Source organism: Mesoplodon mirus (genome assembly GCF_964341445.2).
Source record: "Mesoplodon mirus genome assembly, chromosome: 10".
Lineage (NCBI taxonomy): Eukaryota > Metazoa > Chordata > Mammalia > Artiodactyla > Ziphiidae > Mesoplodon > Mesoplodon mirus.
The window spans coordinates 67,824,767-67,852,740 of NC_138986.1; the positions used below are offsets into that span (position 1 = coordinate 67,824,767).

General features: G+C 37.8%; 1 protein-coding gene across 2 annotated transcripts in view; it reads left to right on the plus strand.

Annotated features, from left to right (window-relative positions):
• RNGTT (RNA guanylyltransferase and 5'-phosphatase) overlaps positions 1-27,974 on the plus strand; it is a 237,893-nt gene that overhangs the window by 23,878 nt on the left and 186,041 nt on the right. For both annotated transcript variants that reach the window (XM_082633617.1, XM_082633618.1), the window contains exons 7-8: positions 8,474-8,583; positions 10,143-10,244. In XM_082633617.1, the coding sequence (XP_082489743.1) occupies positions 8,474-8,583; positions 10,143-10,244 (212 nt within the window). The remainder of the gene's footprint in view (positions 1-8,473; positions 8,584-10,142; positions 10,245-27,974) is intronic.

A 27,974-nucleotide genomic window follows, 5' to 3' on the forward strand; every position in this document is an offset into this window, starting at 1 on the left:
CTTCTTTTCTCGGGAGGACAGGAGAAATGTTGAGAAGATTGCTGGTTGTACTTGTACATACACAAGTAGATGGTGTAGGCCAAAGGGTAAAGTCAGGGAAAGTGTGGCGGTAATTAATTGTTAATAAAGTTAATAATTAAGGTGTGTGGGATATCATGGTTGAGCAGTAAATCCCACAACTCATTTATTAGTAGGCATTGATTGACAGGCAAGGAAGAAAATGCCTTGTTTTATGTAAATAATAAAATACAGTTATTTAGGGCTTAAAAAAAGTTTCTTGTTTGAAAAACATTGTTTTAATATGTATTTACACATTTCAAACTTCAAGACTCAGCAGCTACTGAAAGTAAATTGTTTTGAAACATAGAAATAATTTCAAAAATAACTTAGTTTTTTACTCTAATTCATTTTCTGGACTAGTTTTTTACTCTAACTCATTTTTTGGACTTAGATATCTGAAATTACTGAATCACATACCTAGAAAAATAAGAATCACATTGTAAAGAAAATCTAATAGCATAATATGACATATAGATGATTACCCTCTTATCACTTCTGTGAGGGAATTCAACTGTATTTTTTAAGAATAACATTGGGCTTCCCTGGTGGCACAGTGGTTGAGAGTCCGCCTGCCGATGCAGGGGATACGGGTTCGTGCCCCGGTCCGGGAAGATCCCACATGCCGCGGAGCAGCTGGGCCCATGAGCCATGGCCACTGAGCCTGCGCATCCGGAGCCTGTGCTCCGCAACGGGAGAGGCCACAACAGTGAGAGGCCTGCGTACCGCAAAAAAAAAAAAAAAAAAAAAAAAAAGAATAACATTAATCATGAGCATATGCGTAATGTGTTTTTGAATTATGATCTAGTATTTGAATGTGTAAAAGAGTTTAAAACAAACAGTTACTATTTTTACAAAATAGGGTCAAGTTTGCCGCATTTATTTTTCTTCGCCATCAGAAAGTATCTTAAAAATGACATTTATTTTATAAACTTAAGCACCATTAAATCCCTATAATTGCAAATGAGCTCCAGCAGCATTAAGAGGAAACTAGCTAAGATGAGCATGTTTTTTTAGGGGAATAAATGACATATAAAATAAAATCCCAAACCTAGTTTCTCCTGGTTTGTTTTGTCAGTTACTAAGAGGCGTGCGTGTTTAAAAATTCCCCACTGTGATTGTGGATTTGCCTATTTCTCCTTGTAGTTCTGTCAGATTTTGCTTTATATATATATATATATATATTTTTTTTTTTTTTTTTTTTTTTTTTTTTGCGGTACGCGGGCCTCTCACTGTTGTGGCCTCTCCCGTTGTGGAGCACAGGCTCCGGATGTGCAGGCTCAGCGGCCATGGCTCACGGGCCTAGCTGCTCCGTGGCATGTGGGATCTTCCTGGACCGGGGCATGAATCCGTGTCCGCTGCATCGGCAGGCGGACTCTCAACCACTGTGCCACCAGGGAAGCCCTGCTTTATATACTTTGAGGTGATATTTGGTTTATACAAATATGTATAAAAGATTATTTTATCTTTACAATGTCTTAACTTTTAGCATTGTAAAATATCTGATATTTATATGGTAGTACAAGTGTTCTTTTGGATAGTGTTTGTATGGAAGACCTGTCTATCTTTTTACTTTCAGCCTTTATTAATCCTTTATTTAAGTTATGACTCTTATAAGCATCATGTTGCTGGGTTTTGTTTACCTAGTCATCAGTTTTTGCCTTATTGGAATATTTAGTTTATGTACATTTATTTTACTGATATAATTTAAACTTACTATCTCACTATTTTTTTTGTTTGTTTGTTTGATTTTGTTTATCCCACTTGTGGTATGGTCCTTTTTATCTTCCTTTCTTGCCTTAAAAACAGAAATAATTAATTAATTTTTGGCTGTGTTGGGTCTTCGTCATTGGGTCTTCATTGCTGTGCACAGGCCTCTTATTGTGGTGGCTTCTCTTCTTGTGGAACATGGGCTTTAGGCGCACGAGTTTCAGTAGTTGTGGCTCGCGGGCTCTAGAGTGCAGGCTCAGTAGTTGCGGCTCACAGGCTTAGTTGCTTGGCGGCATGTGGGATCTTCCTGGACCAGGGATTGAACCCGTGTCCCCTGCATTGTCAGGCGGATTCTTAACCACTGCACCACCAGGGAAGTCCTCTTGCCTTATTTATGCTTAATTATTTTTATCCTTCTGTCACCCCAACCCATGCTTGTTATACATTCCTTTACTGTTTTTTTAGTGGGTACCCAAGATTTCAGTATGCATCTTTGACTGTTGAAGTCTGGTAAATGTTAGTACTTTTGCCACTTTGTAGATAATGCAAGAATCCAAGAACTTTTGAGTCCATTCATCTCTTACTGCCCTTTTGGTATTGTGTATTTTAATTCTCTCTATACTTTAAATCCCATAAGACATCATCATCATTATCATCATTATATGGTTAATATTCATTAGATATACCCACATTTTTATCCTCTCTGGTGCTCTTCATTTCCTTGTGTATTTTTGTGGTTCCATTTGCATAGTTTTCCTTCTAACTGAAGCACTCTCTTCGGTATTTTCTTTAATGTGGATCTGCTGTGACACATTCTTTCAGCATTTGTGTGAAAATGTCTTTATATACCCCATCATTTTAAAGAACAGTTGTTCTTCAAAATCCAGGTTCTAGAATTCTGGGTTGGTATGTTGAAGATATTATTCCATAATTCATTTCTGTTGAGAAGTTACTTCTTTGAAGAGAATTTCTTTTTGGTTTTGATTTTCAGCAGTTTTACTATGATGTTTCTACCTGTGATTTTCTTTGTATTTTTTCTGCTTCCTACTTACAGTGATTCTTGAATCTATGATTGGATTTTAAAATCAGTTTTAGACAGTTCTTGACCATTATCTCTTCAAATATTGTTTTAGATTTATTCTTTCTCCTTTCTCCTTCTACTCAATAGACCTTTTAATTTTTATTATTTTTTAAAATGTCTCATATGTTCTTTTCTATATTCTCCACTTTTTTGTTTCATTCTTTCAGTCTGGTTATTTTTTTTGACCTATCTTCCAGTGTATTAATTCTCTCTGTAGCTTTGTCTAAGCTGCTGTTAAATTCATCCACTGAGTACTTAATTTCAGTTATTTTACTTTCACTTGTGGAATTTCAGTTTGAGTATTAAAGTAACTTTCAGTTCTCTGCTGGAATTCTGCATCTTGTCATTTAGGTTTTTGAATTTATTAAGGCTATTTCATTTTATTTTGTTTTATTTTTAAATTTTTTGGCCATGTGGCTTGTGGGATCTTAGTTCCCTGACCAGTGATTGAACCTGGGCCATGGCAGTGAAAACGCTGAGTCCTAACCACTGGACTGCCAGGGAACTCCCTATTAAGCCTATTTTAAAGCCTATGTCAGATAACTCTAGTATGTGGATATCCTCTGGATCCTTTTTTTAGTTTTTCTTCTTGTATTCATTTGATTTCTAGTCAATTGTAGGTTTTTTTTTAAATACCTGGGTATTTCTGCTTACTAGATATTATGTATGAAAAATTGTGGAAATAATTTGAGGTTCTGCATCCTGTTTTCTTCAGAGAAGATTTACCTTTGCTCCTACACAGGATTAGGAGTAGAACATCTTTTTTTTTTTTTTTTTTTGTGGTATGCGGGCCTCTCACTGTTGTGGCCTCTCCCATTGCGGAGCACAGGCTCCGGACGCACAGGCTCAGCGGCCATGGCTCACAGGCCTAGCCGCTCCGCGGCATGTGGGATCTTCCTGGACCGGGGCATGAACCCGTGTCCCCTGCATCGGCAGGTGGACTCTCAACCACTTGTGCCACCAGGGAAGCCCAGAACATCTTAACTCAGTCAAGAATTGAACTGTTTAGAAGCTAGGCTTTAGTTTTGGGGGGCTGGTCTGTTTTTGATTCACCCCAATTCTGGAGTGTGGCCCCTTGGGAATTCTAACTGAAAGCCTGAAGCATTAAGCAGGACCCCTCTCCTTGGTGACCTGGTACTCCAATTTTTGTTTTCCCATTTTTGTGATAAATGCTGAAAGTTCTGTTCAGTTTTGTAGCCTCTCAGCTACCATTTTGGAAACAGTGCCTTTAGAGGAAAATCCTAGAGGAGAAAAGCTATGCCAGATATCTGTCTCATCTCTCAGGGCTTCCCTTCCTTCTGAGTTCTTGGCCCTTCAGGTCCTTACTGCCTTTCTAATTCTCTGATATCTTAAAACAGGTGATTTTAACATTTTTGTCTAGCATTTCTAATGGCTGCAAAATTTGTCTAAATAAACTAGTCTGCCATTGCCAAAAGCAGAATGCTTACCTCTTTGTTTTTAGAGAAAGCAGTTAGATTTGATTTCTGACTGACAATGCGATGGTAATTTTCAACAATATTTGAGCTTATACTTCCAAAGGTAGAGTTATGAAAAAAGAAAATTCTGAAGCCTTATGCATTTTGGTAGGCTTCTCCTCTTTTCAAATCATAACTAGTAAATACTAAAATTATTAAATAAGTTTTTATTTAAAAAATAATATACTGACATTAAAGAAAATTTGAAAGCAAATACTCCTTCAACTTTTACCCTACCACTGGCATTTTTGTTATCTTAAAAGAATATCTCCACAATTACTTAGCTATCTGTCTTTTTAAAAGTGTACACAAGTGACATACAGATCAGTTTTCTTTGTAAAATAAAAATGTGAACATCTAGAAGTATATAGGGTAAGAAGTGAAGTTTTCTCTTTTCCTAGTACATACAGAACTACCTCATTCTTTTTAGCTAGCACCGAAGAGAACAGTTTATAAAAAGCAAACAGAACATTTCTTTAGAAGACAAGAGAGGGTATCAATCCATAAAATAATGGCAAGCTATTATGAAGAAGAACCAGTTAGAGACCTTAGAAATGATAATAATAAAGAAAAATGTCAGTAGGTGGGTTGGATAGCAGACTGAAGTTAACTGTGGAGGAAATTATCAAGCTGGAAGATCTAGCTAAGAAATTCTTCCTGGATGTAGCACAAAAAGACAAAGAAATATGAAAAATAGTTTAGAGTTTCATAGTGATCTATATGGATGATTTAATAGTATGAAATGTCATAGAGGGGCCAAATACAATAAGGATATGAAGTGTCCATCTGAGGATAATTTTCTGTGGTACAGCAGGGCCAGGTCAGACTGGTGATTTTAAGCAGCTGTTGGGAGGTGGAAAAAAGAAGACAGTTGTGTTAGGGGTCCTCAGTACCACCTCTGCTTTTGGAGATTCTCTAGGACTCAGCATATAGTTGTACTCACAGCTAAGATTTAACGCAGCGGTGTACTAAAGATATCCTGCTGGATCATAAGTGAAAAAGACCAGTGGAGTTTTGAAGAGTCCATGTGCAGGCTTCCTTATGCTCTCTCCCTCCCACGAGGGTCGTAGAGAGCTCACTCTTCCCACAGCAATGGAAATGCATCAGCGCATGTATGATGTTTCTGCCTAGGAAAGCTCGTTAAGAGTCTCAGTGCCCGAGGTTTTTATTCATGGTTGGTCATGTAGGCAGCTTGTGCCTAGCGTGTATCAATATTCCAGAATCCCAGAAGGAAAACATTGGTTCAGCGTAAACTATTGTCTGTACAAATAGTTTAGGCGTGATGAACCAGCCTTATCAGCTGACTGAGAACACTGGGAGTCACGTTCCCAGATGCCATCCAGGGGCCAACCTTGCAAGCAGTCCTATTATGTTAACTCTTATCTGCACACTGGTACAGACTATTCGAGTAGTTTGGTTATGAGCAAAAAGGGTAACTAAGGGTGATTGCTTGATGCAGACATATTCAGAAAAGGCTTTTTAGTATGGAATAAACTCAAGCATATCTATTACTTGAGGATAAGGAGCTAGTGGAATCAATGAAGTTGAAAATAAATGAAATGATAGAGGAATTAATGATAGAGCAATTTCTGAGGAGATTAAAGGGAATGAAGTTCAAGAGCAGATAGAGAAATAGGTCTTCAGCAAGAGGGGGGAAATCTCATCCTTAGCCCTGAGATTGTGATTGTGGCCATATCATCCGGTTCGTGCCCCGGTCCGGGAGGATCCCACATGCCGCGGAGTGGCTGGGCCCGTGAGCCATGGCCGCTGAGCCTGCGCGGCTGGAGCCTGTGCTCCGCAACGGGAGAGGCCACAACAGTGGGAGGCCCGCATACCGCAAAAAAAAAAAAAAAAAAGAAATTACAGAACTGTGAAGCTTAGGTTGTTTGATGGGTCAGATTGTCTCAATGGATGTTAATGTTACCAATATAATGACAGAGTTAGCATGGTGAGAAATACTGATGGTTTTGATGAATGTGCGGAAGTGACCAGAGGTCAATATATGAAGGATAGAGCATTTTATTAATTTAGATTATCTGGTTGCAAGTAACAGAAACTAACTCAAACTAGCTTAAGTAATAAGAGGAATTTACTATGAGTAAATGGGTGCAGCTCAAGCGCAGGAATATAGCTGATTCCTTGTTTACCTGGGAGATTTCTGATTCTTTGTTTACAAGGGATATTTAATGTCCTATGTCTAAGCTTACGTGTTATCATTTTTGCCACATGTGGAGACTTTCTGAGTCCAAATTCCAAGTTACCAGAAGAGAGAACCTGATAGGTTCAGATAGAGTTAGGGGTTCACTCATGGTCCCATCAACTTTGGCTGGAGTGGCATTGTATCTTGAATGTCATGTAACATGGCTTGTGGGTGGGGAAGGCATCCCATCCACAAAGAGAGCCATTGTGCAACCAACCACAGTGGATGTTTGCTCTACCTGACATCTAGCTGTGTGATGTAGCTGAATGAGTCTGAATGGAAGAGGAACTTTTGAAAGAGGCCAGGAAAGCAGTGAGGATATAAGAGAATTGTTTACACTACTACCATGGGACGTGGGCAGTGGGAGAATGAGTAGCTTCCACTTAAGAGAAAAGTGAGTGGTCTTCTTGGTGCAGAGCTAGCTTCTAGTTAAGACATGGGGTACAGGGTGTTCATGCAAAAGGTTGAGTTTACAGGGAAGGTTATTGGTAAAACTTAAAAAAAATTCTGTGCTGTTAGTACCTTCAGAATAAAGATAACGCTTTCTTTTTTTAATTAGTATATACAAGATGTAATTTTATCAGGATATTGAAGTTATGAGTATCTCAATTACTAAATATGTTAAAAAAACTCATCCACCTAGTTAAGCTTTCCTTTGAAAATTTTCTTTAGTTGTTATATTTAATGGTAGAAATGGTTCTAAAACAGGAATTTCATTGGCTGATAAAGAGAGGTTATGGTGTAATAGGAGAGGAATGGTATTCTTTGATCCTGTGGCTCATGGAACCTCTCTTTAAGGAAAACAAGGTAGACGACATTTTAGATAACTGTAAAATATGATTCAGAATTAGGGGCAAAAAGTAGTCTGCTGGATTGACTTTAGGACTCTTCTAAATTTGACAGGGATGTATGTGGACTAAATATTGTGTTCTTTTTTTTTTTTTTTTCCCTTCCCAACTAGTTCAGGTTGCCAAATCTTTGCCAGAACGTTGATCATTGTAGCTTGCAGACCATATTTTTTATTCCCGAATTACGTTAACAGCTAGAGTTGTTTTATAGATTTTTCTTGAGACTGATGCCAACCATCTTATGGGTCTCAAAGTAATTGTAAATGAATCTAGACTATTTTTTTAGTCTTTAAAATTTCCAGGGGTGTTCTTTATTATGTGATATATAAATTCTCCATCTGCTTCACTTCTCTGTGATATTCTAAAAATATACTTGCTGTGAAATGGGTGAAATACAGTAAGACATTTTATGTAGTTCCGAGTTAAAGAATTTAGATTAAAAATTCAGTGATGAGTAATATTTAGTTTTTATGTTGATACATCCAATGATTGTAGCTTAGCTGCTTTGTCTACTGTTATACTCTTATTCTAGTTTACAAAGGTACGTATAGTAGGTTTTTATCTCAAAATCCAAACTCCATCAGTGACACTTCTCACCCCCTTCCCCAAATGAGACTCATTGGTGAATGGAGAATCATTGGTGAATGGTATAGTATACACCTGGGTTCAAATTCTGTTTTTACCACTTGAATAAATTACATAAAATCTTTATGCCTCGTTTAGTCATTTGTGAGATAAATATAATGCATGTACTTTTCAGAATTGTTATAAGGATTAGAGAAACTGTTTGTAAAATGCCAGATACTTTGCCTGGCTCTGAGTAAATGGTAGGTAAGATATTATTGCTGTTATGATTACTGAGTAGTACCCATAGATGCTTTGACAACATGATATAGACACTGGCCTGTATATGTGCATTGAAAATCATATGCTGGATTAAGGAAAACTAGTGTACAATCCCAGGGGAGTTTGTAGAACCTCCTGTAGCAGACCATTTGTTGCATACATTTGCTCAGATTTCTGAAAATAAATGTATCTTTCAGTCTGGTCTTTGTAAATGGATTTGAACTCTAATGTATTTTTCTTTTCCTTTTATTTTCAGGGTGCTATTTTTTTGGAAGGCATAACTGTTAAAGGTGTAACTCAAGTAACAACTCAACCAAAGTTAGGAGAGGTACAACAGAAGTGTCATCAGTTCTGTGGCTGGGAAGGGTAATAAACATTTTCAGTATTAATTAAAGTTTTAAATAAAATTTATTCTTATTCTGCAATACTTAACATTAATGCAAACAGTGTCATAGCCTCTTTGCCCCTTGAAGTTTCTGTGTTTACCTAGAGTTCTTAAAAACATGTCAAGCAAGAGTTTATCAGATTTTTCTCAAGATAAACAGTGTAATAACCAGACTTTTGAGTCAAAATTAGATGACACTCATGTCTTCCTAATGGAATAGAAAATTACTGGTGTCACTTTCTGGTATTTGTTTTGTGAGATTGATTCTACTGTTGCTGATTTTTTTATTATTATTTTAAAAAATTTATTATTATTATTTTTTGGCTGCATTGGGTCTTTGTTGCTGTGTGCAGGCTCTCTCTACTTGCAGCGAGTGGGGGCTCTTCGTTGCGGTGTGCGGGCTTCTCATTGCGGTGGCTTCTCTTGTTGTGGAGCACGGGCTTCAGAAGTTGTGGCATGCAGGCTCAGTAGTTGTGGCTTATGGGCTCTAGAGCGCAGGCTCAGTAGCTGTGGTGCACAGGCTTAGTTGCTCCGTGGCATGTGGGATCAGGTCTCGAACCCGTGTTCCCTGCGTTGGCAGGTGGATTCTTAACCACCATGCCACCAGGGAAGTCCCACTGTTGCTGATTAATGTTTTAGTTGCCCTTATCATTTTATTAAGAGAGAAGAGGTGAAACTTGAATGTGCCTTATTTTCCAGTTTTTCTGTCATCAGAAACCTGGGAGAATCAGCTTTAAATATGTTCTGCCCCTTACCATGACTTGAAGATATTTGTCAGACATTTCATGGGAGAGGATTCAAGAGAGAGTTCACTGCTCGTTGCTCTCAGGTCTTGGTCTATGGTCATTTCTGTTGATCATCGCTATCTGTGGCAGAAAATTGTAATACAGCTGGAACATGATGAAACAGTATTATTGTTAAAAATTCCTAATATAAAGAACTTTTGGACTGGTGTACATACAGATCAATTAACTAGAAATAATTGTACCTAAAAAATGTCAATGATGACGTGCTATCAGTTTTAGTGTTGTGTGAAACCTTTGCCAATGTACTTTAATCTCGACCTGAATTTCTCCTGTTTTGTCACTTCTGGGCATCTTTTGAGGAGAAACTTGCCAACCCTGCAAAGTTACGCCAAGTTGGCAGTGTCATGATAGAGGAATATGGGGTCTAGAGCAATGTAAGATAGTCAAGGCAAGATTTAAACTTCTTCCTGAAGTAAAAGACTTGTAGATACACAAAGACTTGTAAACAGTATGTGCTTTACTGTTTAGATCATGTGTATTAATATTTAAAAATTAGCCCGATAGTCATAGTTTGCAGTGGCAATTATGATCCTGTTAACTTGAGTTCTAAAATGTCAAGAAAATGATAACCTTTTGGTAGCATTTTTGTGAAAGCTGATATTATTCCAATTGACATTAATCTCATGATAGGGAAAACATTGTGCTAAATGTGTGACTCAGGTGAGCTTGGTTTAAGACATGTATTGCTTTGTATGGACACCAGCCATAATAGTAATACGGTGTTCTTCTTTAAGGTCTGGATTCCCTGGAGCACAGCCTATTTCCATGGACAAGCAAAATATTAAACTTTTGGAGCAGAAGCCATATAAAGTAAGCTGGAAAGCAGATGGTACGCGGTAAGTTAGATTTCTTAAAAAAGTTACACTACTAACCTGAATGCTTGAAGAATATTGCTTTGTTGTTAGGGAAGGTTTGTATTCCTGGGAGTGACTTGAGCAGCAAAATAAGCATGTTCCATATATCGTATAGTTTTTGTTTTGCTAGTATTCTTAGCTGTGTACAACAATTATAACTCATTCTGCTAAATTTTTGGTTTCAGAGTTATGTTAGTTTGACATGAATCTATACCAAATTAAAATCTGGAAGTATTTTTTCTTAATAATACTGTGCTTTTTGGTATGTTTGCTGCCTGCTACCTTGTCTTTAATGGTGTTGGACACTTCTAAAATTAACAGATGTATCATCGGTTTATAATCTAAAAATTACCAAGTCCCCCTGATTCACTCTGTATTTTGTTCCTTCGATAGTTTTCTTTTTCTCTTAATCCTTGCTAATACTTTTTGTAATTTTATACTCTTAAGGTTGTTGTATTCTTACAACAAAGCTTAGCTTCAAATTTCATATTCCTACATTTAAAAATATTTATTAGTATTAAAACATACAGTTGCTTCCTCAATAACATTAAACTTTTTCTTTCTCTTTTGTAATCCATTTTTTATAGCTTTGCTATATTATTTATTCATTCAGCAAGTGTTATAATAATTGAAATAACTATTTTAACAGATTAGTATAGAACTCTTATTAACTTTTTCATAATGAAGAAAATGTTTTAGAATTATTAGGAGTGCGTGTATATATATGCATGTATGTATATATAGTACATGCATATATGTGTATATATATATACATGCAATGTATACATACATTCCTAATTATTAGAAATGTACGTATACATTGCATGTATATATATACACATATATGCACATATATGTACATATATAGATATTAATATAGAAGTCCTATTAACTTTTTCATAGTGAAGAAAATGTTCTAGAATAATTAGGAGTGTATGTATTATATATACAAACACACACATAATTAGAATAATGAGGAGTGCATGTATATATATACACACACGCACACACATGTATGTATACTTTAGTTTTTTTTCCAGATTTATTGAGATATAATTTGACATGACATTATGTAAGTTTAAGGTGTACAACTTGTTGATTTGATGCACTTATATATTGCAAAGTGGTTACTGCTGTAGTGTTAGCTGACATCTCTTTCACTTCTCATAATTACCATTTCTTTTTTGTGGTGAGAACATTTAAGATCTGTGGATGTAGCAATTTTCAAGTATGTAATACAGTATTTTTTTTTTTTTTTTTTTTTTCCGTATGCGGGCCTCTCACTGTTGTGGCCTTTCCCGTTGCGGAGCACAGGCTCTGGACGCGCAGGCTCAGCGGCCATGGCTCACGGGCCCAGCCGCTCCGCAGCATATGGGATCCTCCCAGACCGGGGAACGAACCCGCATCCCCTGCATCGGCAGGCGGACTCTCAACCACTGCGCCACCAGGGAGGCCCTGTAATACAGTATTTTTAACTATAATTACCATGTTGTGCATTAGATCCTCAGAACTTATTTGTCTTATAACTGGCAGTTTGTACCCTTTGACCAGCACCTCCCCATTTTCCCCACCCCTTAAGCCCCTGGTAACCACCATTCTAGTCTTGGTTTCTATGAGCTTCTTAGATTCCGCATATAAGTGATATCATACAGTATCTGTCTTTCTGTCTGACTTATTCCACCTGGCATAATGCCCTCAAATTCTATCTATGTTGTCACAAATGACAGGATTTCCTTCTTTCTCGTGGCTGAATAATACTCCATTGTGTATATATATCTATATATACATATATATGCATACCACATCTTCTTTATCTATTCATCTGTTTATTCATTTCTTGGTGGATACTTAGGTTGTTTTCATATTTTGGCTATTGTGAATAATGTTACAATGAAAATGGGAAAGAAGGTATATCTCTTTAAGATCTGCTTTTCACATTTTTAATTTTTAAAGGTGTTTTGAAGATGATATAGGTTGCATTTAATTTTTTTAAAAAATAAATTTATTTATTTATTTATATTATTTTTGGCTGCATTGGGTCTCTGGTGCTGTGCGCTGGCCTTCTCCAGTTATGGTGAGCCGGGGCCACTCCTTTACTGCGGTGCGCGGGCCTCTCACCGCCGTGGCCTCTACCGCTGCAGAGCACGGGCTCCAGGCACGCAGGCCCCAGCAGTTGTGGCATGTGGGCTCAGCAGTTGTGGCTTGCAGGCTTAGTTGTTCTGCGGCATGTGGGATCCTCCCCGACCAGGGCTTGAACCCGTGTCCCCTGCATTGGCAGGCAGACTCCCAACCACTGCGCCACCAGGGAAGCCCCTGCATTTAATTTTTATGAGAGGTTTTTGAATGTCAAAGTGATAATCATACCTTTTGTATCATGCTGTCTTCATCTACATTTAACTTGTGGTGACCTTAAAAGATACATAAAGAGACACGGAGTGGGGCAGATACAACTTGATTTTAATATTAATATGTTTGTAACTACTATTGTAGTGCAAATAATAAAGTAGAAGAAAATAACTCAGAGTAGGTTTGCCATAAGAAAAAAGTAACGCTATGGGAATAATTTGTAATAGACAAGCAAAAGCCTTGTAGTGAATTGATAATCATAATGAAAGCAAACCTCATGAGGTCTGGGACTTTTGTCTTTTTAATCATTGTGTCCCCAGTGCCTAGAATAGTGCCTGGCACGTGGTAGGCATTCAGTAAATGTTTATTGGATGAGTTAGTCCAATTGAAAAGCTGTCAATGTCTTTACATGAAAGATATGGAAACACTAATGGTAGTTGTGAAATTTTTGAGAATTTAAAAGGTCACAACTCTTTGTCCCATTTAATTTCCAAACAAAAATGTAAACCAGGGCTTCCCTGGTGGCACAGTGGTTGAGAGTCCGCCTGCCGATGCAGGGGACACGGGTTCGTGCCCCGGTCCGGGAAGATCCCACATATTGTGGAGCGGCTGGGCCCATGAGCCATGGCCGCTGGGCCTGCGGGTCCGGAGCCTGTGCTCCGCAACCGGAGAGGCCACAACAGTGAGAGGCCCGCGTACCGCAAAAAAAAAAAAAAAAAAGCATAGTTCAAGGAAAATGATACACTAGGGCAGAATAAAGCTAGATGGCCCTAAGAAAGAACTTTTGTTTGGATTTATGTAAGATAAGGGTGATCCATTACCCCCATAGAGTTGTTTGTAAAAGGATTAAATAAAGTAATTTAAAACAATTAACATACAGTAGACACTCAGTAAAAGATAGCTACTGATTTACACATGCATATACTTATCTTCTGACTTGTGCATGTATTTTATATATATATTTTATGTATATGTATGTATGTATATATGTATATGTGTGTGTGCGGAATATATATATTCCTCACACACACATATACAAGCATCCCTGCTTTAAGGAAAACTGAATATACAAGGTAAATGTGGTACTTGGCTTACAAGGAAAATTATTGCAGGAATTAAAAAAAAAAGCCACTTAGGCATTTATGGAAATGTAATTTATAGTCAGCTTTTTATAACACATCTATTTAAGTAAGTGAGATACACTTGTCTAATGCTCCTTGGAGGAAATTATAGACAGATTCATTCTTCCTGAACCCTGGTCTGGGAATTCCCTTCTTTCATTCATTCAGAAATTATATTGAAAGCTTGTTACCTCCAGGGCTCTGTGTCAACTGCTGAATGGATCAGGAATGCTTAAGATAGAACCCCCATCTTTAAGTTTTTCACCTAATTCATGGTTCAGCAAATGTTTTCCGTTAGGGCCAGATAGTAAATATTTTTACTGACTCAGTTACTCAACTCTGCCATTATAGTGCAAAAGCAGCTGTCTCCTGCTGCTCTCATAAACAAATGAGCAGAACTGTGTTCCAATAAAACTTTATTTACAAAAACAGGTGGTTGGCAGATTTGGCCCTTTTGCCAACCTGTTATTGAATACATTCTGAAAAAAGACTATCTTAACATTTCAAATGATCTTTCCTTTCTTTATAAGAAAGTGTAAAAGTGAACTTAAGGTAGGGATATATAAGTTTAATATAAAGATATTTTTGTTTTAAAATTTACTTCAGTAATTGTAAAAGTTGAAATAAATTTTTCTTCTCATTCATTGTAAGTTATTGCTTAGTGCCTGGTACTTTGATAGGATTTTTTATGTAAGCAATTCACTAAATGTATAAATTCGAAAGGTAAATTAAGTCTTTTTTTTTCCTCATAAAAAATCATGTCCTCTGCCTTTGTTATAACTGAGTGCTCGATGTGTGGTCATGCTCTATATGTCCTGACAAATGTACTTGGTGACTTGTAGAAACAGCTGTTGTATGGATAAACTATTTATAATATGTTTAGGGAGCTTCTGTATTTACTGCTCTAATGGACTTTATACAGAACAGTGTAATTACCCCAGGTAGTTAGTAACTTGCTTGGATCCTTTGATATGTATCTCATTAATGTATGTAGCAGATGTTTATTCTAACGAGTGGAGCTGAATGTTCAGACAGGAATAAATAGTGTGGACAAGGTAATGAGACGCCATGCTAGAAAAGTTTTATATACTGAGAGGAATATTAAAGAGGTTTTAGATGTCTCTGGAATAATTTTCAGTGAACTACAAACAATGTTTTATGCTATTTAGGAACAGAATGAGTAAATCAAATTATGAGCAATTAAGTGATGTTATACTGCCATAATTTAGATTTGTTCACTTAGCTATTTTTCAGTTCCACTTGAGAGAAGAGATCAGAGGAAATATAAATTTCTGTTTAGCCCTAATTTTCTTTTGACTGCAAAGTAAGTAGTTTTTTATGATATATAACATAAGAACTTTGACTGAATATTGCTATTAAAAGAATTTATCTCCTATTTTATTTCCTCATAAGTATTAATTAGAGCCATAACATTATATCTAATATTTAGAAACTCAGTAGTAAATAAAGTTATACCGGAAAAGGATTTTTAATTTTTGAACTATTCTAGGGAGACTTAGCGTTTTTGTGGATGTGTTCAAGGGGGCAGAATACATAAAATAAAATATTTGCTTTAATCATGTAACTAGAGAGTGGCAAAATCATCAGTATAACCCTGGTCTTTTGTTCTCTAGCTTTTTTTTTTTTTTTCTCTTCAGTGTTCTGTATTCTAGAATTTGGGCTTCTAAAATATGGTTTAAGGTAGTTTTTCTTCATTATGTAGTCAACTAATTTAGGGATTTACTGAAAGTTTAGCATCATACCTCTGATGATAATCAAAAACCAGATTACATCATTTGGAGACTCCAGCTCTGTTTTTTTTTTTTTTTTTTTTTTTTTTGCGGTACGTGGGCTTCTCACTGTTGTGGCCTCTCCCGTTGCGGAGCACAGGCTCCGGATGCGCAGGCTCAGCGGCCATGGCGCACGGACCCAGCCGCTCCGCGGCATGTGGGATCTTCCCAGACCGGGGCACGAACCCGCGTCCCCTGCATCGGCAGGCGGACTCTCAACCACTGCGCCACCAGGGAAGCCCCCAGCTCTGTTTTTTGACGGTAGTTTCATTAGAACTACTGTGAGGGCTCCAGGCCAGTTTTTCTTGCATCAGAGAGGAACACAGTAAAGCCATAACTCCTGTGTTCCTTTTTTTATCATGGAGAAGGGAGACAAACAAGGAGTGATTAAAAGTCAATCAGAAGCACTGTTTACTGATCTAAAGCTATAGCGGATGATATCTGGTAGTAAACTGGTTAAAAAGAGAAAGTAGCGGAACTCATTTTACTCTTACTCCTTCTCCAAGCCCAAATCTTACTTGGACCCCCATTATATAAAACAGACAAAAGTGGGGCTGCTTTGGTTGGTGAACATTTTGCGGCAGCATGTGGGGTTGCACTCTGGGTGGTCTCTAAGGTCACCATGGAACTTTTTTAGGGCAGCAAGTCCCAAACGCCATTGGATGTTTGGGTTACGTTATCATCATGATTATATTACCATCATATTAAGCTTGCATTAAAAAAAAAATTCAGAGATCCACATTCAGTAGACCTTAGTAGGCTTTGAGAATTTGTGTTTTTGAAAGCAACCCTAGCTGATTCTGATTTCCAGCCAGGTTCAGGAGCCATGGCCCTTAGTGCCCGGTTGAACACAGTTTAAAAATCAGTGACTAAACCAGCAGTGTCTAGCCAGCCACTGAGTTAAGGATACAGCTGAGAATTTGTCCATTAATTGATTAAAGGAGATTCATGTAAAATGTTTATTATTATGGCATTCAATAAACGTTAGTTATTGGTGTCATAGTTTAAGACTCCTTGGAAAATCATTTTTACATGGTAACCAACATTTGGTTTCTCAGAATACATTCAGAATTCTCTTAGGGTGTGAGTTAGTTATTGTACAAGAAGAAAAGTAGGTATAGGACAAAAACAATCTAATATTTTAAAATCAAACTTTTGAGATAGATGTCAGCTCATCACATCTTTAGGATTTACTAAAGGATAAAAAGTTCCTTTAAATATTAGTTTCTTTAATTAAGCTACTTATCAATGTGAAAGTTACTACTTTTTAATAGAGGTACTGTCTCTGAAATGGTACTTAAGGATGAAAATCAACTGAATTCATTACCAATCTGGCTAGAGAACTCTTAGAGCTAAACGGATATAGGTAAAACCTCTGTTGCAAACATTGGTACAATCCCTGATTAGAATTTGGGGTTGCCCATATTCTAGGGGTAGCAAACATCTGGAACTTTGAAACATTAAAAGAAAATACTTTTTTTGTTAATATTTCTAAATACATATATTTTAAAATAGAGCTAGGCTCCAGGACCCAAATATATGAGAAGAATAATATTTATTCATACAGTCAGCAAATATTTATTGAACATCTACCATATGCCAGAGGTTTTGCTGGACTTAGCAGGTAATTAGAACTAACCTGTTTAATATGATTATTTTTATTTTTTTATCTTAACATGAGCATTTTCCGTTTTTAGAACATACTTTAAAAGATAAGCTGGGACAAAGTGAGAGAGCGGCATGGACTTATATATACTACCAAATGTAAAATAGATAGCTAGTGGGAAGCAGCTGCATAGCACAGGGAGATCAGCTTGGTGCTTTGTGACCACCTAGAGGGGTGGGGTAGGGAGGGTGGGAGGGAGATGCAAGAGGGAGGGGATATGGGGATATATGTATATGTAGAGCTGATTCACTTAGTTATAAAGCAGAAACTAACACACCATTGTCAAGCAATTATACTCCAATAAAGATGTTAAAAAAAAAGATATTACTTAATTACTGCCAAGATAAAATTGTTTACTCTCTATTATTGAGGCATTGGACTGTTTACAGTTTTTTCTTTTATAAATAACTCCTTATACCCATCTTGGTATAGCTTATGATGAAAATAATATTACTTGGATAAAGAGTATGGAAACTTCTAAACTCCTTGACACCTCTTGCCAAAAGTTGTATGTTACACCCCCAAACACCATTGCCTGAAAGAGCCCATTTCACTGCATCCTTGGCAGTTTGGGGTAGTTTCATTTAGTATAAGTAATAATGTAGCCAGGTTGACAGTTGGGAAATGAAATTTGTTATTGATTTAATTAGCGTTTTGGGAAACATCAGTCGGTTACACAAGTTTCTTTTGGCTATGGCGGCAATTATATTTTAACAGATAACACGTATTGAGCACTTAGGTATACTAGACATCGGTCTGAGTATTTTATACAGAATATCTCATGTACTGTGCACAACTCGGTGAGGTGTAGGTACTATTATTATCCCCCTTTTATGAATTAGGAAAATGAGGCATGTAAAGGCAAGGGAGATTTCCAAGCCCACACAGTTATGTAAGTTACAGGACTGGGATTTGAATGTGGGTGGTCTGGCTCCAGAGCCTAGGATCTTTACCATGGTCTTGCTTTATACATGTATTTTTTCCTGTGTTGCCGGATATTGTCTTCATTATTCTTTTTCACTATTTCTTTGGTTATTTTTACTGTTTTATTCTTATAGGTGAATTTTTATCTTAAAATACGCTTATTCTGGTGATGTCTTCCTTATATAGGGAGAGGAAAACTTCTCCCCGTGAGAACTTTTATCCCACACCTTGGGATGATCAATGTTAAGAGTTGGAGGTTTGGTTCTTTGGACTCTATGCCTCCATCTTCCTGCCTGCTGCCGCCTTCCCTCCATATAAATGGATACGATATATGCTGTTCTGTTATAAACTGTAGAAAACTTTTATCAGGTTTCCTTCAAATCGCTTTGTGATGGTAATTGGAATTGCATTGCACCTTTCACTTAATGGGAAAATCAGTATCTTTGCAGAAATCATATTTATTGCTTTAGTAGATAACTATGAAGCTACTATAGGAGTTAGAAGGTCTGAAAGATGATACAAGACACTGTAGGTAAACAAAATACAATTCCTGCCCTTGAAGCAGCTTTAAGATGCAGTAAGAGATGTAGTAGAAGTATGTATAGTACAAAGCGGAATAAATAAGGAGAGGTAACAAAGAACTGCTAAGGAGCATTACTTGATATTCCATATGAAATATGAGTGCTCATTTTGATTTTAGGAGTATAATAATGGGTGTCCTAGATGGATGTTTACCTTTGATAGTGGAATAAAGAAGAGATACAGACCCATTTATTATTTAGTATTGCATAGTGCTACTGACCTCACTGGAGGACATTTGCCCCGACTCGCATCTCAGCTCTACAGCTACCTCTTGGATGAGATGTTAAGGGGATTTTCATACTTAGTTTTTCATAATTCCACTATCCTTTAAGAACTGGTTATTTGCTCACATGCTCTAGTCCATTATGTGTGATTGTAGAAATGCTAAGTACTAGGTTGGGTAAAAAAGAGAAAACAAATCTGTTCCTCTCTGTGAATCAGTGAAAAATTGTTTGAAAGAATTGTAATTGATCTTTTAAGAATGTGTGCCCTATACAAAAGAAAATCAAAAGTAATCAGCCAGGTCACAGGGCAAATGTAAAATGAAACAAAGCCTTTGGAATATTTCTTCTGGTCTTCTCTTCTCATGAAGACTGATTGTTTTATAAAAATCAAAATGATTTTCACACCTTTCAGCCCCTTTGATATGTAAGTGCTGCCCAAACCATTTTAAGTGGCTTTAACATTTTATTCCAGATCAAGGTAAATCTGAATAATCAATGTGGCTTTTTACTCTCTCCCATTGAAGACCAGTTAAAAGGATACTGTATTTTACATACTTAACTTGTGCATGGCTACGAAGTTCTAAAAAGCATAACCTGTAACATTCATGGTAGTTAGTGCAAATGAATATATCATTTGATTTTACACTTTGAAGTGTAACGATACTCTGTATTCTCATTATGAACAGGGCTACTTAATCGAAAAGTAACTAATTAAAATAACTAACAGAGGCTTCTTAGCCTCAGAACAGATAGATTCATGAGATTTGTTAACCAGTATTGGAACTAATTACCTGATTAGTGCAATGAATAGTAATTTTGCAGTATTCTGTTACCTTGAAAGATTTTCAGATCCTCTTAATTAGGTCAAGATCAGTGAATATGTTTATACCTTACTAAACATTTTCCATTATTAATAGTTGTGAGTTTTTCTAACTTTTGGTTTCTTTTGTGATTCTGGTCACAAAATGAAAAAGTTTAATGAAAAAATGATAGTGACTTTAAAACTACTTTTCCTCATTATAAAATTACTTTGTATTCATTGTGGAAAACGTAGAAAGTGAAGATAAGGAAAAGGAAGAAAATGAAAAGCAGCCGTAATCTCACCGGTTAGAGATGTTGCTGCTAATGTTGGTGTGTATATTTTCAGACCTGTGTCTCTGTCTATATATATTATTTTGTTAAGTGAAAATGAATTCATTCCACAGTATTTTTTAGTGTGTATTATGTATGCCATGTACCATTCTAGATGCTGGACATTACAGTGGTCCCTGCCATAATGGAGCCTCTATTAGGGGAAATATGTTTTCTACTTAAGCTGTTTAGTATCTATGATTTATAGTTTAGTAATCTGCTATTTTTAATTAATGCTCCTAAATATTTTTCTATTTTATTAAACATTTTCCTATTTGATGACTAAAATAAAATTGTTTATTAAGGTAATCCTTGTTTATGGTTAAATAAATCAAGTAATACTGGAAAACTTATGATGGAGATCCCTTCCCTATCCCCTCCTTCTGTCTATCAGTATTACTCCCTAAAGGCAACCACGTTTTTTTTTCCCCCACATTATTGTGATACTTGCTAATTTGTGTGGTCTGGAAATGAACCCACAGTGTCTCTGAGGTCTAACGCAACTACTTTTAACCTTTTTTTTTAATGTTTTAATTTAATTTAATTTATTTTTTTATACAGGAGGTTCTTATTATTATCCATTTTATACATATTAGTGTATATATGTCAATGCCAGTCTCCCATTTCATCCCACCACCACCACCCTCCCCACCACTTTCCCCCCTTGGTGTCCATACATTTGTTCTCTACATCTGTGTCTCTATTTCTGCCCTGCACACCGGTTCATCTGTACCATTTTTGTAGATTCCACATATATGCGTTAATATACAATATTTGTTTTCCTCTTTCTGACTTACTTCACTCCACTCTGTATGACAGTCTCTAGATCCATCCACATCTCGACAAATGACCCAATTTCGTTCCTTTTTATGGCTGAGTAATATTCCATTGTATATATGTACCACACCTTCTTTATCCATTCGTCTGTCGATGGGCATTTAGGTTGCTTCCATGACCTGGCTATTGTAAATAGTGCTGCAGTGAACATTGGGGTGCATGTGCCTTTTTGAATTATGGTTTTCTCTGGGTATATGCCCAGTAGTGGGATTGCTGGGTCATATGGCAGTTCTATTTTTAGTTTTTTAAGGAACCTCCATACTGTTCTCCATAGTGGCTGTATCAATCTACATTCCCACCAACAGTGCAAGCGAGTTCCCCTTTCTCCACACCCTCTCCAGCATTTGTTGTTTGTAGATTTTCTGATGATGCCCATTCTAACTGGTGTGAGGTGATATCTCATTGTAGTTTTGATTTGCATTTCTCTAATAATTAGTGATGTTGAGCAGCTTTTCATGTGCTTCTTGGCCACCTGTATGTCTTCTTTGGAGAAATGTCTATTTAGGTCTTCTTCCATTCTTTGATTGGGTTGTTTGTTTTTTTTAATATTGAGTTGCATGAGCTGTTTATATATTTTGGAGATTAATTCTTTGTCCATTGATTCATTTGTAAATATTTCCTCCCATTCTGAGGGTTGTCTTTTCATCTTGTTTGTAGTTTCCTTTGCTTTGTGAAAGCTTTTGAGTTTCATTAGGTCTCATTTGTTTATTTTTGTTTTTATTTTCATTACTCTAGGAGGTGGATCAAAAGATCTTACTGTGATTATGTCAAAGAGTGTTCTTCCTATGTTTTCCTCTAAGAGTTTTATGGTGTCTGGTCTTATATTTAGGTCTCTAATCCATTTTGAGTTTATTTTTGTGTATGGTGTTAGGGAGTGTTCTCATTTCATTCTTTTACATGTAGCTCTCCAGGGTTCCCAGAACCACTTATTGAAGAGACTATCTTTTCTCCATTGTATATCCTTGCCTCCTTTGTCATAGATTAGTTGACCATAGGTGCATGGGTTTATCTCTGCGCTTTCTATCCTGTTCCATTTATCTATAATTCTTTTTGTGCCAGTACCATACTGTCTTGATTAGTGTAGCTTTGTAGTAGAATCTGAAGTCAGGGAGTCTGATTCCTCCAGCTCCGTTTTTTCCCCTCAAGACTGCTTTGGCTATTTGGGGTCTTTTGTGTCACCATACAGATTGTGAAATTGTTTGTTCTAGTTCTGTAAAAAATGCCACTGGTAATTTGATAGGGATTGCATTGAATCTGTAGATTGCTTCGGGTAGTATAGTCATTTTCACAGTATTGATTCTTCCAATCCAAGAACATGGTATATCTCTCCATCTGTTTGTATCATCTTTCATTTCTTTCATCAGTGTCTTATAGTTTTCTGCATACATGTCTTTTGTCTCCCTAGGTAGGTTTATTCCTAGGTATTTTATTCTTTTTGTTGCAGTGGTAAATGGGAGTGTTTCCTTAATTTCTCTTTCAGATTTTTCATCATTAGTGTATAGGAGTGCAGGAGTTTTCTGTGCATTTCTGCCCACTTGTCTGCTGATGGGTGGGGCTGGGTTCCCTCCCTGTTGGTGTTTGTCCTGAGGCGACCCAGCACTGGAGCCTACCCAGGCTCTTTAGTGGGGCTAATGGCAGACTCTGGGAGGGCTCACACCAAGGAGTACTTCCCAGAACTTCTGCTGCTGCCAGTGTCCTTGTCCTCACGATGAGACACAGCCACCCCCAGCCTCTGCAGGAGACCCTCCAACACTAGCAAGTAGGTCTGGTTCGATCTCCAGTGGGGTCACTGCTCCTTCCCCTGGGTCCCAATGCGCACACTACTTTGTGTGTGCCCTCCAAGAGTGGAGTCTCTGTTTACCTCAGACCTGTCGAAGTCCTGCAATCGAATCCTGCTAGCCTTCAAAGTCTCATTCTCTAGGAATTTCTCCTCCCGTTGCTGGACTTCCTGGTTGGGAAGCCTGACGTGGGGCTCAGAACCTTCACTCCAGTGGGTGGACTTCTGTGGTATGTGTTCTCCAGTTTGTGAGTCACCCATCCAGCAGTTATGGAATTTGATTTTATTCTGATTGTGCCTCTCCTACCGTCTCATTGTGGCTTCTCCTTTGTCTTTGGATGTGGGGTATCTTTTTTGGTGAGTTCCAGTTTCTTCCTGTCGATGACTGTTTAGGAGTTCTAACCTTTTTTTGTTTTTTTTTTTATACTTATTTTGTGGTTATCCTCAAATCTCCAAATAATATGTTTATGTTGCTGTTTATTAATTAACTTTAGGTGAGTTCCTAATGTGGTCATAAGGATGTGGCTCACCAGTACCTCTGTTCCCACCTGTCTTTTCTTCTAGTTTCTCATCATAGGTAAACTATTACTGTTAGTTCTTCATCGATCATGCCTGTATATTTAATCTTCCCTTTATCCTAATAACCCTAATGTAGTGTTTCTTAATTTTTGTTAAGATGCAGACTTCAGAGTTCTCTGTCTTCCATCTACTTCTGTTATGTCAGCTCTAACTTTAATATTGTCAACTCTGTTTACATTTACATGCTGTTTGTTAAACATAGGGTTTTTGTTTTCTGTAAGTGTATGGTTGATTTAAATGGTGACAAATACTTAAAATTTTTTTTTTTCTCACTGGAACTATCGTTTAGATTAGTGGAAAGGAATAGATTTCCTTTTTCATAGCATAAAAAGAAATCACCCTGATATTTCAAGCACACAGGAATTTTTTACATAGAATTGGTTACAAGGGCATTGGGAGGATGGAGAAGCCAGAGGGTCACCTGGAGTTCAGCTGGCTGCTACTGCCTGTGGTTGGAGCCTGGTTAGCACTTGCTGGCCGGGTGCTGGAGGAGGTACTATACTGCCTGTCTCGCCGCTGCTCTGGGACCGCTCACCACTGCTGCACAGCAGCCACTCCCACGGGACTCTCCCCTGAGGAGCTGGGCTGTCATCGTGTGGCCGCTGCCACAGATGCTGCTAGAAGCAGATCAATAGGTTTTTCCCTTCCTCTTTTTTTCTAATCTCCTTCCAGAGAGCTGGCAAGGGAGTCTGGGAAGTGTTATTTGCTCACTTCTCAAGCCAAGATCCACTGAGCACACAACTGCAGGGATGGAGCTGACCACCAAAGACAGCCAACTGGCCCAGAGTTCAGTCATGCCTTCTCAGCCACATCAAGTAGACTGTTTCTTTTGTTGAGTTTAAATAGACTCTTTTTTACTTGAATAATTGCCTTTACCCTATAATCAAGTTTTTTCAAGGTTTTAGTCATTCTGTTTCTTCTTTCAATTATTTTTTGTTATCCCAAAGACTTCTCTTTTAGAGCTTTCTATGATTTCTAGCCTGTGTATAAAGCTCTGGTCCCAACTTTTATCCTGGTTGGATGTAGCTTTCTGGATTCCATGTTTTTCTTTCCTCCCCTCTCCTTCCTTCCTTCTTTCCTTCCTTCCTTCCTTTCTTTTCTGTCACTTTGCAGGAATACCTCCTTAAATCACTTCCTAAGAAAGTATGTATAGGAAGTAACCCATAAGCATGCTTAGGTGTATGAAAATGCTGTTGCTCTTGTCCTGAATTTAGTAGTTTGCTTGTGTATAAAATTTTAGATTAGAAATGATTTTCCCTAAGAATATTAAAAACCTTACTTCAATTTCTTCTATTAACCTTTGCCACTGATAAAAGGTGTGATATTATTCTGATTCTAGTGCCTTGTAAGTGGTTCGCCCCTGGAAACTTTTAGAATTTTCTCTTTATTCTTGTCCTAAAATTTTCCAGTGATGTCTAATTATGTGGATCGCCGCCGCCCCCCAACCTTCCCATTCATTGGTACTTGGTGATCTCTTTGAATCTGAAAACCTGGGTTCTTCCATTCAGGGTAATTTTATCTTATCTCTGATATTTTATTTCCTCTCTCTCTCTCTCTCTCTCTCTCTCTCTTTTTTTTTTTTTGTGGTACGCGGACCTCTCACTGTTGTGGCCTCTCCTGTTGCGGAGCACAGGCTCCGGACGCGCAGGCTGAGCGGCCATGGCTCACGGGCCCAGCCGCTCCGCGGCATGTGGGATCTTCCCAGACCGGGGCACGAACCCGTGTCCCCTGCATTGGCAGGCAGACTCAACCACTGCGCCACCAGGGAAGCCCTCTCTCTCTCTTTTTTTTCTCTTTTCTCCTTCTAGACCTACTGTTGGTTGTTACACCACCTAGATTCTTAGATTCTTTTTCTTCTCTTATCTTTTCTGTCATACTTTTCATCTCCTGGTCTCCTTTTCAGCTTTCTGGGAGATTTTCTCATTTTCTTTCTATATTTCTAATAAATTACTAATTTCAGTAATTATGCTTTTAAATTTCAAGAGTACCCATGCATTTTTACTCTCTGCTTATACATTTTTATGCCAACCTGTTCTTAATTTATGGACATGATAGAGTTTTGAATCTCTTATAAGAATACTAACTGGAGGGTATAGAGTTACTTTCTCTTTCTTGAATCATCTTTCTTCTTCATGTTTCTGGTTTTCCTTAAATGTACAATGATCCTTGGTTGGCTGTTTGCATTTAAAAATGAGGCAGAAAAACTGCTTGGAAGAAATTCTGTGAATGTGGGCCGGGTTTGTCAGCTTGAGACCTTTGCTTTATGATAAGCAGTTGTGCTGGAGGACCTTCAGTCCAACTGCCTGGAGAGGTCTTTACTTCCGGGCACCATTACCCATGTAGTTGCTTTACCTCAGGGTTTGGTTCAGTTTCTTTAGAGAAGGGCCCTCCATTTTTATTGATTGATTGCTTAGGAGTTGGTTAACCTGTATGTCTTGTCTGTGAGTTGTGGGGATTTAATTGTTTTACATTAGTTAAAAATAACCAATTTCTCTTTTTCAGTCCTTATTGTCACTCTCGTTAGTTGATGTTTCTGGGTCTGGATCTTCTTTGGGATTTTTCAAAATAGGCAGCTCCACTTGTGGATGTTGCTACTTTTGTGCAATGCTTCTCAGCACTTCTCCATTGATTTCTTGTCCAGCAGAAATTTATCGCACTAGTTCATCCAGTGATGGTCTTCCCTCCTTTCCTTCATTATCTTCACTGTTGTGTGTTGTATTAGTTATTATCTATTCCTACCTAACAAATTACCTCAAGAGTACCCCCTCAAATTTAGCAGCATAAAACAACAAACATTTATGATCTCATGGTTCTGGGGAACAGTTTAGTTGGGTCGTTCTGGCTCAGTGTCTCTCATGAGGTCGCTGTCACACTGTTGGCCAGGGCTGCCGTCACCTCGATGCTCCACTTCCAGGCTTACTCTTGTGGTTGATGGCAGGCCTCAGTTCTTTGCTGATTGTTGGCCTGAGGCCTCCATTCCTTGCCTTGCAGGCCTGGGTGGGGAGGAAAAACTTGTACCCACTATGTTTAGTGTTTGGGAGTTTGCAGATTAAACTGAGGAAAGAAGAGGAAAGAAGTTTATTCATATGCCTGTGGGAGTGCACAAAAGAAGTGATGTGCTAAATGTCTAAAGTTAGGGGGATATATATATATATATGTGTGTGTGTGTGTGTGTGTGTATGTGTGTGTGTACACACACACACACACACACACACACACACACACACCCCAACTTAATAGGGCGAAGGGAATGGAGGCAAAAGGCTTCTGTGGGAAGAACAAATGGGTTTCTATAGGAGAACCTGTATTTAGGATAACAACAGGAGAGAAGAAAGTTTATGATAATCTTTGTTATGCTGGTGTGATTGATCTTTTCCATCTTCTTCATGGCTGTAAAATTCCCCCAGAGAGGGGTTTTAAGATAATTTCACTCTCAATCTCCTTCCTCGGAGTGAAGCTGCTCCAAAGAGGTGATTTATGGTGGTCTCATTCCCAGAAGTTTCTGCTTTTAGTCAAATAAGGGAAGCTCTGGGAACGCTTCTTTCTGCATCTCTTGAATCTCAAATGTCTTCAGGTTAAAGCCGTCTTCATACTAACTCTGGGGTTCCATGTGGTTCTCCACAGCTGCCTGAATGTCCTTACTACATGGCAGCCAGCTTCCCCCAGAGCAAGTGATCCACGATATTTCAAGATATCCAGGATGGAAGTAGTAGTCTTTTTATAATCTAAACTAATCTCAAAAGTTATTTACAGTCACTTCTGCCATATTCTCTTTGTTGAGAGCGAGATACAAATCCAGCCCACACTCAAGGGGAGGGAAATTTAGCTCCACCTCTTAAAAGGAAGAATATCAAAGAGTTTGAGGAGTTGTGGACATATTTTGAAAACCACCTGATGGCTTTATACTTTAAAAAAATCTAACTTTGTTATCATTTTGATAGTGTCTTGGGAGGAAAAGGAGCCATACTGGATCATTGTATTCCATTGTATGAATGCACCATAATTTTTTTTTTTTTGGGGGGTATGTGGGCCTCTCACTGTTGTGGCCTCTCCCGTTGCGGAGCACAGGCTCCGGACGCGCAGGCTCAGCAGCCATGGCTCACGGGCCTAGCCACTCCGCGGCATGTGGGATCTTCCCGGACCGGGACACGAACCCATGTCCCCTGCATTGGCAGGTGGACTCTCAACCACTGTGCCACCAGGGAAGCCCTGAATGCACCATAATTTATTTGAGAAGTCCTGTGTAGTTGAAAATTTAAATTGTTTTGAAATTTTTGCTTTTATAACAAACAGTACTGTGATAATATTATTCTAGGTAGCTTTTTTCATATGAGTAATTATTACCTGATAGTTTATTATAACCACTTATTGCTCTATTCTGTATGCTCTAGAATACATTTGTGGGAATACACTTACATATTGTTTTTTTAATTTTAAATGTGGACCATTTTTTAAAAGTCTTTATTGAATTTGTTACAATATTGCTTCTGTTTTTATGTTTTGGTTTTTTGGCCACAAGGCATGTGGGATTTTAGTTCCCCAACCAGGGATCGAACCCACAGCCCCCCATTGGAAGGCAAAGTTTTAAACACTGGACTGCCAGGGAAATCCCTACACTCACATCTTTTAAAGTAAATTATTAAATATTTTTGTAGCGTTTTCTGCCGTGATATTTAAGGCCCATGTTTTGAGCTAGTATTTTTAATGATTTATTAAACAGATTCATCACCAAAAA